This window comes from Dermacentor andersoni, chromosome 9 (assembly GCF_023375885.2).
Source record: "Dermacentor andersoni chromosome 9, qqDerAnde1_hic_scaffold, whole genome shotgun sequence".
Classification (NCBI taxonomy): domain Eukaryota; kingdom Metazoa; phylum Arthropoda; class Arachnida; order Ixodida; family Ixodidae; genus Dermacentor; species Dermacentor andersoni.
The window spans coordinates 74261452-74276784 of NC_092822.1; the positions used below are offsets into that span (position 1 = coordinate 74261452).

At 44.1% G+C, this 15333-nt stretch overlaps 1 protein-coding gene across 1 annotated transcript in view; it reads right to left on the bottom strand.

Annotated features, from left to right (window-relative positions):
* Positions 1-592: 592 nt before the first annotated feature.
* The window catches only part of LOC126528254 (rho-associated protein kinase 1-like), a 68887-nt gene continuing 54146 nt past the window's right edge, over positions 593-15333 (bottom strand). The window contains 2 exon segments of the mRNA XM_055069227.2: positions 593-2539; positions 9983-10477. Coding sequence (XP_054925202.1) covers positions 10040-10477 — 438 coding nt within the window. The 3' untranslated portion in view covers positions 593-2539; positions 9983-10039.

Here is a 15333-nt window from a genome sequence, read left to right on the forward strand (position 1 = left end):
ACGCGCATGCATGCTCAATTTCCATTTGGCCACACACTGCTCTCGTTCACGTGTCTAGTGAGCATGCTAGTGTCTTCCATTCTTCCCTTGAGACATCAAGGGCTTTGAGACGCTAGCTGCGTGAGACTGAACCCGCCTAGGGAGTTGGCCCACATTGCCCAGTCTTTTCTTTGTAGCAGCTAACGGTATATGTAGATGCTGTGCGAGATCGCATGCCTTGGTATCGGCCCTGGTTATTATGGAACAGGTTGCATAATGTTTCTTCACCGTAGTACATAATACGTCATCACGCTGTCGCAGTCATAGTATCGTCGTCTTGATGTTGTCATGTTTGCTTTACCCAATCAAGTTGGTCCATTTGGTAACGCTTCACAGAAACCCAAAAGATGCTGGATCACCAGTTACCTGCAAAATGCATTGCGTAACATCGATTGCCACGGTGAGATCTGCATAATTTTTATTGTGATAGGAATTATACGAACATTAAAGGCACGTACATGCCATCGCTGTGATGTCCAGGGTACGGTGGCATGTACGCGGCCCACCCGCCGTGTGTTGGAGCAGTCAAGGAGGTTATGCAAAGCCAGCCTCGTAGACCCAAAAAAGGTTTTATTTAAACGTTCATACGCGCCTAAACAACATGGTACCAGCCAGGAGGAATGAAACAGTTTTCAGCTTGGCATGTCAAGAGAAAGAAGGTACAGCACTTAGGTTCTAAAAAAAAAAAGAAAAAAAAAGGAGAGAACAACAATTGAAGCACATGCTGGCGAACTAGCATATTTCGGCACAAAGGACTGGCAAAGAGGATCGAAACAAGCAACGCGACAGATACTGCACCGAAATCTGCAAAGATGAAGAAACCCACCGAGTTCAAGCCCAAGGTCAACTGGGCCTTGACATAAGCAGGAAACTAGAGTCCATATTTTGTAGCAATTCATTTCATTTTTCGTCCTTTCGCCTTTCATCATGGGCTCAGACGCCACGATGCCGTGTCATTGGCATTGGTGACTGGGCACGTCGGACGATAAGAAATGAAGAGCGGAATGAGTCGTGACAAAATATGGTCCTATTCCTTCTGGCAGGTTCAGCAGAGCAAAAGACCCACCAAATATTCAGTATCAAAAACATTTTGTTCCTTAGCTGAACGAGAGCACTCGCTGCATGACCATTGCTGGACAGTGCAGGCACATGTGACACAACAACCAACTTGAACAAAGTTTCAGAAAAAAAAATTGACAGGTTCTTTACATGCTTTCGCAAGTTTCACATGAAAAATGTCTTAGTAAAGGCAACATTGGGCATTAGGTCTTTCTCTATCCTCACATCCGTAACATATTTTAGGTCTTGGGAAGAATGCAGGGCTATGAAACAACAAACATTACAATATAAACAACCATAAGCTCGAATGGACTGCAGCTATGTACACAAAACAAACCTCCTTTTAACTTGGCAAGAGGTTTCACCATAGAGTGAGCTTTGAATATTCTGCATGATACAAACAAACGTGATGCATACACTTTTCTGTGTGGCTCTGCTGAAGCTGTGTCAACAACTTCATGGAACATTTCGAACAATGTCCTTGAATCCAGTAGCACCACACACCGCGAGCTTGTAATGATTTGAACATCAGTACACATTGGATATAAGAACCATTTCAACACATACCATCTAAAAACAACACTCACAGGTAAAGTGTTAAGCAAAAGGTTCAACTCTTTTTCTTTATTTAACAAGGCCAGCCATTCAAGTATTAAAGGTGGGCTTACAATATTGTGCCAAAAATTTTTACGCCTCTCGTGGTGTACTGCTGCCGCACAGTAATCATTTTGCTTTGAATCAGCCATGAATGTGTAACGATTATAAACTGTCAATAACTGTCATCATCTTATGTTTAGGGCCCCATGTAGAATGCTTAGACTTGCATGGAACCTCGCATATGATGATTATCATCATGTGACAGAAGTACACCTCGAAAGGCGAAACATTTTTAGCGGGGTACTACGTACAATTCACCAATACAACTGTTCTCTGGGAAAAACAAGGCACACAGCAAAAGTTGCCCGGAGGGCTTTTGAGCAAGGTCACACACTGCAACAGTCATGCACAATGGTCGCACGATTGAGCAGACAGAGTCGCGATTGGCCATGAAGTACGCAACAAGCACTCGCAGAAGGAAGGCAGAGCCTGCTTTTCCACTCTCTTGCAGTGGAAACAATGGCACGAGTCATGTACATCTTGGGGTAGCGTGTCAAGAGACGACACCTCAAATGCAGAATGAACTGGGTACGTTTTGTCATGTCAGGTGGGAAGACACAATGTAACCAAGAAAATAAACTGCGCATGACGCAAAGCGTCATACTAACTCTGACATTCTCTCCCTCGCCTCGCTTTTGTTTCAAAAAGTTTAAACACGTTTCTATTTTACGACTCATGACCAACATTTTAACAGTCCAGTCGTGCACTTGTAGTTTAATAAAAGTTCCTGTGTGGCTTGATATTTGTGAGCAAGTTCACCAACACTGACTGCACAGCAGGGTCGCTGCAAAAAATGGCGAAAAGTTTTGTAGGCAATGCCTGCCACAGTCACTGCCTATCAGTCGCATTCGCTCGTGTTTAGTAGCAAATAGCAAAGGGTTTAACAACAGTAAACTCTGCCTTTGTACTAGCGTACCCCGTAGGTACAAGCCTGTAGGCGCAATAGACATTGCAGTCAAGCGCTCTTGCTTGCTTGTCTCACATTTCTGCCGCGGTAACATTTTCACAGCAGTTAGTGTGATTTCAAAGCACTCATGGGCAGAGCCACTCCAAAGTTTCTGCGAGTGGTTAAGAGCGCTTTAAACTAACTACCAAGCAAGAACAATCAGTTCCTCATAAACAACTAGTTGACAACCTACACTTGGTTTCAATCAACCTCCGAATCGCCTTTGCATGCAAGCCACAGTCAAACCTCGACATAACGAACATCGATTTAACAAAACTCACAATGTAGTAAACTATCTTAATTTCCCAATCTTAGTTTCATTAAGAACCATTTATATATTTTTTATGATGTAACAAAGTAATTTAGCAACACGGTTTCAATTTATCGAAATTCTCAGTCATTTCAAGTGTGTACGTGGAGCCTCTAAGGCTAGTAAATTTAGCAAAGAACTATAAAAATGTCAGCCGAGACAGAAGTAATCCTTTGCCCTAATAAGCAGATGTTTATTGCTATTTATACGACCGCTAAAGCTATGAAACTTCCGTGTAATTGTCTCCTTGCTATCACTACTAAGGCTTTGCCTTTCGGACGAAACTGCAACATTTTTTCCCTCAAAGGACTAATATTTGTACCTTTTCACACTTTTATTTTTAATCCATGAGTGCCATCTGATGATGGCTGCAGAAACTAAGTGAGGTGAGCCATGGCACCAAAGATTTACGGCACTGAGCGAAGTGCCACATGAAATCTCGGTCACCTTGGGACATGCCAATGCACTGCTCTCGATGCAATCTGCACCCCACACACCAGCACTAATATTCGTGGCATAATGTCCAAACCTTCTTGCGATAATTTGTTTATAAGTGTATACCAGTTTAGGCTGGCATGGTAGATGCGGATGAAGGAAGAAGACACAAGAGCTTCCTCACATATAGAGTAGAATCTCATCGAATGGAACCTCAAGGGAGTGGAGAAATATGTTCAATTAACAGGAGTTCCGTTTACTGAAAAAGATGTGCAGAGGTGCAGAATTATATATCATCTGTTAGATATGTTGGGTATAAAGGAGAGAACGTAGCAGCTGGTTTGTACTGCGGCGCAGCCTTTGTCGATGGTCGAGCCGATTGGATTGACCAGTGGATTGACCAAGCTTTGCTGGCTTCGGTTTCAAGAAAGCGCAGGCGACGTATCAAAACAAAAGCATGGCTCTCACTACTAGCTCGAATCGCTAGCGAAATGACACGCGGCGATGCAAGGGGAATCTAAATTAGAGGATGGCGTGCTGTAAGGCACCCGAAATTTCTGTTGCCTTTATTTCGGTTGTCTATTGAGGGGCGGGTGGCAGTGTCGCGAAGCTGTCCAAGTACATGCGATGCAAAAATCTATCACATTTTATCACTGCTTGTGTCTTTTTCACTGCTTTTTAAGGATGGATTTCTGAATGGAAGACAGGCGTTACAAAAAATATATTTCAGATCCTGCCTCTTTCTGAAAAATTCCTTATAGCTTGCTTTTGTTGTTACATTTAGAGATAATTGCACACAATCTGGTTTCAACGAAAAAGCGTCTTTGCATCACCCAAATAGAAAACCAACCAATTTAGAGGCTGTTGTTCCATTTAAGTGGCAATTCCGTTCACGCAATTTCCAGTGACGATATTCTACTGTAAAATTCTATTAAAAAAAAAAAGAAGGAAGAAAGAAACAGACCTTTAGATTCAGATGGTACTAACTATGCAAAGGCCGAAACCAAACCATAGTAGATCACTCTACACACCATTTACCAGTGCAAAGTGAAGTACTATGGTTCAGCTTTTCCTGTTAGTATAAGGTTTAGGCAGCTGTGTGCATTAAAATGCGTCTTTTTATTTTAATTACAAGATAGTGATTGTGTTGTCCTCTTCCTTCATACTTTTCGGTCACGAAACTTTTGGCATGCAATGGCAGCACATGACATTTCCTTTTTTTTGCAATTTAATGAGAGTGTTCATTGTTTTTTGGAAACCACCTAACATTGTCCTCTGACGTCCTATATCACTGTGAAAGAAACGTCTTCAGTTCCTGTCAATAGGCTCTTTGACCTTTCCCGTATGCTAGTGGACAATTAAAACTGAGCTAAATTGAGTCTGGATGCATGATTGCACTGGCGCCTTGGAAAGCAGCACTTATCACGTCTCCTAGGCAACCGGGGAATGTTTGACAGGGCCAATTAAATAAAGCATGCGTGTGAGAAACAAACAAGTGAACATGGGTAGGGATGTGCGAATAGTGATTCTTGAGACCGAATCGAATACAAATCGAACACTCCAAGCATCAAATCGAATATTGAATAGTTTTCGTATAATGAACAGCTATTATCACAATAATTACAAAATGTTCACATCCTAGTATTCTTAATGTTAGCAAGCTTCTGTCATTGCATAGAACGTTATGAAGTGTTTATTAAAAAAAATTATACAGAAATTCAGAGAATTGTCTACAAATAGGTAAGCATTCTTTGGCTTGGCTGTTTTTAATTTTGTTCCCCAAATTTCAGTTGGCCCACCTCCAAATTTCAAATTCTCACACCCACAAATTTCACTTGGCCTACTCCCAAGCTTAAGTTGAGCCACCTCCATATTTCAAGTTGGCCCACTGCCAAATTTCATTTGTCCAACCCCAACTTTTAGTTGGTCCACTCCCAAATGTAAGTTGGCCCACCCCCAAAATTCAAGTTGGCCCATCCCAAAAATTCAAGTTGGCCTACCCCCAAATATTAAGTTGGGCCGCCCCCCCCCCCCCCAAAAAAAAGAAAAAATATTAGCTCGCACCCAAACTTTAAATTGGCCCACCCCCAAATAATAAGTTGGCCCACCCCCAAATTTTAGTTGGCCCACCCCTACCATAGGCTACCCTATGCATGTTCTACGGAGCCCTAGGTATCCTATGGGTAAGGTGTCATGGTTTTGCTAACAAAATTCTCTCTGATCAGTTTTTTTCAATTGTTCCTTATAGCTTATAATGCTACCAATCATCTACATTCACACTATTATAAATTATAAAGACTGAATGTCAACTTCGCAAATTAAGAATTTTTGTGCAGATACAAGGCATTGCACTTTTCACGTGACAGATTTTTCTGGGGTACTCACCAAAGAACGCTTACACATTAAAAAACAAATATAGAATTAAGAGCAAACAAACAGTTTCTTCGCCAATGAGAGAGTGCAAATGATCACTGTCTAGCCTTTAACGTATGGCTACCTATGAGACGTAGCCTGCACCACTACACAGGTTCTCACATTTTATGTCTATACTATCCCCGCAGGGGTGAAAATTTACCGTCCTCTTGCTCCAATTTTATATCTAAGTGGGCACAGTTGAGGTTTTCAAATATTCGAAAAGTATTAAAAGATATTCACAGTTACGAATAGTGACTCCTTGATTCGTTATCTGAAAGTTTTGAATGTTTGCACACCCCTGAACATCGGCCTTCACAGCAGTTGTACGATGTTAGATGATGCAACAACGTAGCCTGGCTGCCACTCACAGGCCCTGAAAGCTTTTGCTGCTGGCAATGCACTAGTGATGAATCTCAGTTACTTGAGATTCACTGCCAGCGAAATCACCCAGGAAGTGAACTGGCTCAACAACAAAAAAAGATGGACTGTAAAAACATGTAATGGCACACGCACTTTTTTCAGAAATTTCAGAAGCTACCATGACCCTAATGCTGCCTCGCATCTCTGACAGCTTTCCCAACAAGCCGAACTGTGTTTGTGTTTAGCAGCACTCCTGGTCAGGAATAAATGCACGCGCAAAAGGAGCGAGCTGTTACAGTGGTGGTAGCTGAGGAATGACAACACAACTTTACAAACCTCAACACAATGAGGACACTGTACACAATATAGCAGGGCATTTACAGGCGCAATCGAAACGAAACCACAACAAATTACGTCTGAACGGTACCCATGCTACAAGCATCTGCAGAAAATAGCACATTTGAAAAATCTATCCCTCTTCGCAGAAGAGACAAAAGCACCATGCAGTAATCCTAAAAAAAATCATGCTGCAATCAATTGTATAAGTGGCTGGCATTCTCAGCTTAACTATGAGCACAGAGTATAATGCCTCCAAACATCACTCAGAAGTACCACAAGAGGAAAGGCAAAGATAACAAACACTACCACAGAAACAGTAGTACAATGCTGTAATGATTCAGCAAACTCTTGAGGAAAGGAATGGGCAAAAGGTAGCCAACGGTTTTCTTACTTAGCACACAATTTGAGGACCATGTTCATTATTAAAGAATTACTGCCAGCTATACATTCAATATTAATCACCAACGTCGGCAAACACATATGTTTACCACAATCGTCAGTTTCTCATAAACAAAAGGGTTATTTTTGTTCAGGCATAGCTCCCTGCTGGTGTCTCACCGATATTAAATATTTAAGGGACTGACAACCATGAACAACGAACAATGTATGCAGATGAAAATACAATGCCTTTGATCAGACCCTTTAATAAGCATAATAATTAGTACACGGATGTACTTTCAAAGCTTATCTACGACCATTTCATTTATCCCGTTGGCTTAGACAGACATGGCAACCATAAAATGTGAAAAGTACAACAGCCAAGGCCAGAAAATACTAAAATATTGTGCAAAATACTGAAAACTGTTTTATTATGCATGCTGTTGACTGTTTATTTTTAAAATCTTAATCCAACAAGATGCTGTGAACGGACACACTGCTCCATAACTGGAATATCTGTGCCAGAGGCAAACGAAATATTCATGAAGTTTATCCACGTCGGCTCAAATTTCGTTTGCCATTACACACTGTTTCTATGTTTCGGGTGGCAGTGGTGCAGGTCAGTCCAAATAGTCAAGCAGGTCTGAAAAATCCCCCTCTGAAAACCCGATCAGAGATGATATTCGTATCTTTTAAAAATCAGTTTCTACCCTAAACCGGATGCAAACCAAAAGTCGTAAAATTATTGGTGTCATTATGACAATCATAAACAAGCTTAAAAAGAAATCAGGTATGTTTACAACAAATCTGTAAAATCTGCCAAGTATGCTTGAAGTACAAAATAAAAAACACAATTTGAGGCCTCCCACATGCAGGGATGTTACACAAAGCTCACAAGCCACTTGAAACTGATGCAGGAACGTAACCAAGCAGAAAAGAATCATGTTGGCCAAGTACTACTCACGCCTTTTGTAAAAGGAATGAAGAAAAATACACTACAGCTCTGTCTGACGAAACAAAATGAAGACTGCAATGTCAGTGTCATAAATATCTGATGCCACAACGACTAGTTGCCACCATGGCACGAGGAAAATTTAACAATCTTGAGCAGGCATTTTAAAAGTGCAGCAGCGCTAAAGGGCTGCTTCAACGTAGTTCGATCTGCTAAATAACGTCACAACAAGGTGAATGCTGATGATGATTGAGAGAGCCCGAGCTGTTATTAACCACAGTGAAAGATTGCACAAAGCATAATGGGCTCAAATGCCATCTGGGGCTCGTTACGCGGCACGACACACTATTGAACACTGGCGACGCACTAGCAAACGCGATTGTGATCATCTTTCACAAACTGAAAAAAAAAAAAAAAGGAATGGAAGTGGCAAACATGTGTGCACACGTTACGAATAATTCAACCAGTGGACACCAAAACTGCCAAAATTACTACGTTGCAACTATGACAAAATTAGAAGCAATACTGAGGTGGATTTCACTTTTGTCAAGCGTGTAGCAGCAAATGCCCTGCTGCCAACTTCTAGGTCTTGCTGCACTCCTTAAAACACAGTCCAAGGTAAAATTGGATGCAGAAACAACAGCTTGGAGGCTGCATTGCAAATTACTCATGTAGCTCGAACAGTGTTGTACTCGCACTGCAAGCACCGTTGTGACTTGCACATTGCACAACCAGTGCTGTACGTTTGCATACTTCTAAATACGACAGATATTATGCAATCATACCTTACATTCGCTACGCTAATGCCAACATTGCTAGCTGCTGTAGTGCTATTGACAGATTGCATAAGCCACTGCAGCAGACACTTGATAGAATGAAGCACGAAGAAATGAGACAGAAGCGTACAAAACATATGCTAACTTATGCAAGCAAACAAGTGTGTTTACGTGCACAGCTTTTGTCTCTCAACGCATACAAACACCTATGTGGCACCAATCGGGGTGTTGAAACCCTTCCGTCGCACGTCCCTGTTCCTTGCTGTAAATGCGAGCCACTTGGCTGCTCAGCTCTGACATCCACACCTAGGCACTTGTGTTTACACCGAGTCGCATCCCGAAGAAATGGGCTCATCTTCAAATCTCTTCTGCATGCTTCAATTTCTGATGGTCTGTTTCTTTGTATGGCTGGTTGAAATGCAACGTCACCCCTCATAAAAGTTTCACAATGTGTGCTGTAGTCAGTGAGTAAGTGGCAACATACAAGATTCATGGCCTTGTGGTTGCCATGGCACAAAGCGCACAATTTCAGATATGAGAAGCCTTCAGTGAACATGTCAAAAGCAGAAGCGCTAATAGCAAAGCTGCAGCATCCTACCAGAGGTAACACAAAGCAGGCATGTTCACAACAAAAGACTTCTATGCATAATGGGAAATGCATCGTTGCATCTTATGATGTACAGACAAAGCGGCAGAAGAACTTCTCTGGCCAGTACAGCACAATGGGCATAAGATTTTTAAGCAGTCTGGGCAGCCAAAGTTGCATGCAAGACTGCTGATGTCAAAGTTACCATTACAAGCACGGAGACTGACAGCAGGAATGATTCTAACGAAACAATGGAGCTAAAAGCAGGTGGCGTTGACTTCACTGCACCTTGATGATGAGGCCTGTCGGCTACTAGAGCGGCAACATGTTAAGATTCAACTTTCAATACAGACAAGAATTGATTCTTTTTGAGCAGATCGGCCGACTGTCCCGAGGAGCTGATTTTGGAACCTCTACGAGCTGTCTGCGTTGAGTGCTCTTGCCTAATGCCTTGTGGTGTCTTCAAGTTCTAGGCTGTGGACTCCTGCCCGACCGCCACATGCTCGGGGCGAGCAGGGTGACAGCAATGGCGGCACTCATCGTGTAAGAAACAAGGGAAGAGAAAAGCCCTAGTACAGCCCTAGTACAAACTGTTAGCGAGTCGCCCAAAAGCATGCATCATCCGTCCGCGCACGAGCGCGTGTGTCTGGAAGGCCCCGCCACACCAACGGCGGAAAGTGCTAACCCAGGCTGCATCCAGCGCAGGCGGTAAAGTGGTACTGGCACCAACCTTGCCCCTGGGATTGCATGAGAATGCTTGAAGAGTCCGCGGAGGAAGAAGATGAGACTAGCACTTGCGGCTCGGCAGCGTAGCCGCCTTGCCACCGGGCCCAGACACCGACGACGCCGACGTGTTGGAGCTCGACGATGCTGTTGAGGGAAACTTGCGTAGGCGGATCGCTCCGGGAGATCCCGCCGCGGCCGCGGCGGAGGACGCCGCGTAGCCGCAGGCATCGACACGGATGCGCAGCTGGGCGACCCACCGGCGCTGGTCGTCCGTCGTAGGCGCCAGGAGCAGCAGCTCCTTGGCCGAGGTGGGGTCCACCTTGCAAGGGGCCAGCATGTCGACGTGGTCCCGGTGCAGCTTCAGGCGGCAGCGGCGGCACTCGAGGGCTGGTGGTGGCTTGAACATGTGCCACAGTGGCTTGGGGCACAACTCGCAGGTGGTCGGCATGTGGAACGAGATCGGGACCAGGTCGTGGCCCTTGTGCTCCAGCGTGCTCAGCTGCATGTGTGGGGAAGGCTCTGCTTCAGCAGGCGGCTCACAAATGCGTAATTCTTACAGATCAAAATAACATACCTCGAAAGAAAATTCTAGAAATGGTGGACGTGAGGACCTTGGCACGTTTAAAGAATGGGCACTGTGTTTGTGCAGCACTCAAACTCTTGATCGGGCACTTTTGCATGCAGGGTCAATAGCAACTGCCAAGTTTGTGTCTGCTATTTCCGGACGCACATAAGGCAGGGGTTCTCAATTTGGTTGGGTTCTGTGAACGCCACCTTAGGGTTCCACGAGCAGTCGGAATTAAACCGACCCCACCCTGCTTTTCCCCATTCACTTTCACAATTTGTCGATTTAGAGAAAAAATTTTGCATTCAGTCACATGGCTTCGGTCACATTGACCAAAGCCTTCCTGCATGGTTAAGCCTGTGGACCGCAAGAGACACACACGGGAGCAGCGTGCAAGACTGAAGGCCCACGAAGGGAACCCACTGTGCGATTTCAAGTCATGCACACGAGCGCAGTTTATAATATTTGAGTAGGAATTAACTCGGATGTTCTGCAAACTGATAGCCCCTTGTCTGCCTGGGTTGTCACCAATGGATGACGATATTGGCCATTTAAATGGCATATTGCAAAGGACATGCAATACATGTTCATGCGTTATTTGCAGCTGATGCACATTGGAGTTGGCATGGTGCAGTTGCAACATGGGCCGATTTGCTACCTCACTATACCGAAAAACAAAAACGCACAACAAACTGCTGGCCAAGTGACACAGGCATTTAGGCTTAGCATCCCAATCGGCAAGTCAAAGGCCATTTTGCAGCATGAGTGACATGTCACATATGTTTGACAAAAATTAACTTTTGTGTATCGTACGCGTTGTTGGCGTGAAGATGCTGTTTATGGCATGCAGTGCCTAGATTGTTGGCCACATGGTTGGTGTGTGCTGGTTAAGGTGCACAGAGGAAAAAATTATTGCTTGTCCATGTGTTCTTGCAATATCATCAAGAAAAATGGCCTTCAAGGTTAAAGATAACATGAAGCACCATAAATAACAGAGGCCACACTCAGACGCTGTGGTGGTCTTTATGTTGAGTTTATGTTATATGCACAGTGGTGAAAAGAGGGTCAGGGTAGGGGTTCCGCATCAATGTGGAAAAGCTGGTGGGATTTGCCAAGGCGAGAAAGTTTTGAGAACCCTTGCCCTAATGCAAATGAGTGTTTCATGAAACACGTGCAAAGGCACACTTCTTGATAGACTAAGACAACAAATAAGTCAAGACAGGCCAGATTTATGGTAGAGCCTTGTTCATACACTTTGAAAAAAAAAAAATTATACTAAAAAATCTGGCAGCCTCAACTATAGTTGACATCTGTGTAATATGAAGTGGTGCACAAATAGTTGCAGCATGAGACACCGATGTGCGCAGAGGTGGTGGGGCCTGAGCGGCCTGAGATGCACACTGTCATCTTTGCGGCTCCGGCAAGCTTATGTTTGCAGTCCTCTGATTCAGCCTGGGTAACAGCTTCTTTGAGCTGGGCATTTTGGCAGGAATTTTTGACAGAAGCACATGGCGTGAATCGTTGTAGCACAAGACGTGGCGACACGTACTGAGCTTACAGGGCCTGAGCAATCCGAGCCGATCGCTATCGTTTTCCTACTCCGCAGCGTTTTAAGACGGCGACGAGAAGCAGAAATGAAATTGAGTTCGTGAGTGACCGCGGCCTACGATGCAGCCAGAGCGAAACATGACACTCACTTCTCATCACCGGCAGCAAAGAATGGTGGCGTGTTTGTATTATTGCCTTTTAAAAGTGTGCAGTATGCTTCCAATGACACTACGCCCCATGCACTGTGAAACAGATAGGTGAAGATGCTTATCGCAACAGGGTTGGCGGCGATATCTGTCAATGTGACGTGCGATGACCCAGGAGGAGATTCGACGGTACTGGAATACGAAGCAGAGTGTGCGCCGGTGCTTTCATGTGAGATGGGCAGGCGAGTACTAGGGGCAAACTGCTGCGGCGGACAGCTACGGCTCTGAATTGCATGCGCCGCATGCCTTTTCTTGTTTACAAGGGATCTAGCAGCCGGAAGGCTTATCATACGATCGCAGTTTGGCGACGTTGGTGCTGAAAGATAGCGCTTTCTGGGAACGTATGATCCAGTAAAAAAGAAGTGCATAACTCAGTATAAGGTCATTCTTTGCGTTTCCTATTGCAAATGCTGGCGCTGGGAAATCATACATAACAGGATCATATCAATCAGATTCTACTGTATAGAAAATGGTCCCAGAGCCCTCCAGTATCCTAGAAGAGCACTTCTCAAGGTGTAGTTTGTGGATCATTGCCAATATTGTCCTCGAGATCATTCAAAGGGGTGTGTGGAGACCACGTTAGGAAGATGACACTCATTGGCATTACATAGAACTTCCATTAATTTAACTCCAGTTTATTCAATTTTTAAGTTAATTAATGTGATCCTTATCGAAGGTCCCGGTCAGCGCCCATGCATTTATATGGGCCCAAACTTTTGTTATTTCGATCCTAAAATTCGCCTTTGTCAAATAATTAGAACTTGATCAGTCTGCACACATGCGCCTGACCCCTATAATGACCCTAACAATGACCCCTTTACTGGCAGCATTTCTCTCAGTGGAGCTTAGGGAACAGTGAACGCATTGAACACACGCCATCTCTCACAGGAGGCGCCTATTTTCAGTCAGCTCCACGAAGATTCTTAAGCATTAACCATAGATCACAATGTCTGATTATGGTATTCACCCAATTCTAATGCGCACCTTTTGTTTTTCAAGAAAACTGGCCCAATGCCTGTGCAATACAATCGGATATAAAACCAAAACAGCCTTCGCGGAGTTTGTATGCTTTACTGCATAAAACGAATGTATTGCAGCGAAGGTAACTTTAACAAACCGTGCGTCGACGCTGACTAGGAAACCAGCAGTCATTGTGCAACGTATATTGACCCTTGCCTATTTTTCTTGCTAAAATACCAGGTGCATGTTAGATGTCTGCTTCGTTTAGTTGCTTTAATGTCAGTTCTACATTTGTTTTTTACTTTGGCCCCACAGAAAATAGATGCGTGTTTTATTCAGGGGTGTGTTAGAATTGGGCAAATGCTGCCAAATGAACCAGCCGTGTTTTCGTGTTTCTTTCTGCATATTATTAAAGTTGACCAGCCAGATAATTCCATTGATTTCTTCGGTTCCATCAGGATCGAATTCACGGACGTCATCACTACAGTGAGCGACGTGATTGGCAAGGTATTTATGACAAGCAACCTGTGAGGCATAAAATTTTCCATTTCCATTCAAATGAAGAAGAAGAACAACAACAAAAAAGACAGCATATATGCGGAACCTGAGTTCAGGCTTCGGCTTTCTCCAGTAGGACATCATACCAGCACCCTCGTTTCTGCCACATAATGTCACTTTTACCATTCAATATATGCGAAGAGCGCGACGACAGATGCACCACTGGTGCCAGTCTTGCCCAGTACACTCGGGAAGAAGGCAGCCGTCCACTGTACATTTCTTCGTCGCTGCTCGTGCATCTATGATTGATTCACGTTTTCGCAGTGAAATAAGCAACACCCATTACATGTGTGCGGTCGCCAAAACTTCAAGGCATGTCTTAAAGCAACTGTTTTATAGTGGGATGCTCAAATGTCCACAAAACCTTGCCGGTGACAATCATTCCTCGCAAGGCCTCATGCGCAGGAGGGACGGCAGCAATGAATTGCCGCTGTCCATGGGAAATTTTTTTGTTCCTACGCTTATTACACGGTAAGTGGCAAAGTTGATCACGATGTACCCATGTTTTGGTTTGGTTTGACCGCCGTGCAGCGTGTGGGTTTGAAGGCATTTCACACAGGTTCGTAATGTTGCTTGCACCATTTGCCATCTGTTTGCCATGTTGCTCTAGCTAGGGCACATAACTGTACGAGTGCATCGTGTTGCGTGCTAAAGCTGCCACAGCTTGCAAGGACTGATCTTGTTGGTTTTAGGCTGCCCGTTAAGCCGTCGCACAAGCTGACAAGCAGTTCATGTCAATTTTATGCATGGCTTCACGAGTGTTGACCTGGTGCTAGTTGCTTCAAGCAGAACTGCTGTCAATTTTTTCTTTTCAGCACGAGCTTTTTTACCTCGGCTTGTTTGTAGCGGGGTGAAATCTCGTTTTGGTTTAACCGAATGATTACCGGCAAGTTCTTTTTTAACAGCTTGATTCTTTTCGTTCGGGGACATCTTCAACATGGAGGTTACTTGGAAAATGTTTTAGAAAAGAGGTAGCTGAGCGTGAGAATTGTTGTTAGCTGCTGCATATGCTATTAGTGTTTGATTTTTGCTGAAAAATTTTCATTGTGTTTGTGAAATCAATAAAGGCTACTGCTGTCTGAGCAGACTTATTACACGAGGTGCATTATTTGTTTCACAGCCGAGTGCCTTTTTCTGCATGCATTTTGTAACCATTTCCATTTTTTTGTTAGCCTCTTTACGCTGGGAAGAATTAAACCTGGCCTAGATGCCAGCACCCATCTATCTTGGCCGGTGCCGCTCCACCTTTAGATATAGTGGCTTCTCTGTTTGGTGACATAAAAAAAGAAAGAAAATCAATTGTTGGCAAGACTTTAGCTTTGTACCTTTCCAAGCAGGTCACAAAGAGAATTTGAAATTGAACAAACACTAGCGGGAAGGGCAGTTCGTCGACCTACGCAGCGGAATTGCGTCGGTGGTGCAGCGCTGACTCCTGCTTGTTTTCACCCATGCCTCGCTGCAAATAGTACGCATTTCCTTGAACAATTTCCTAAGTGCGCCATGTGCGACGAGCTTTGC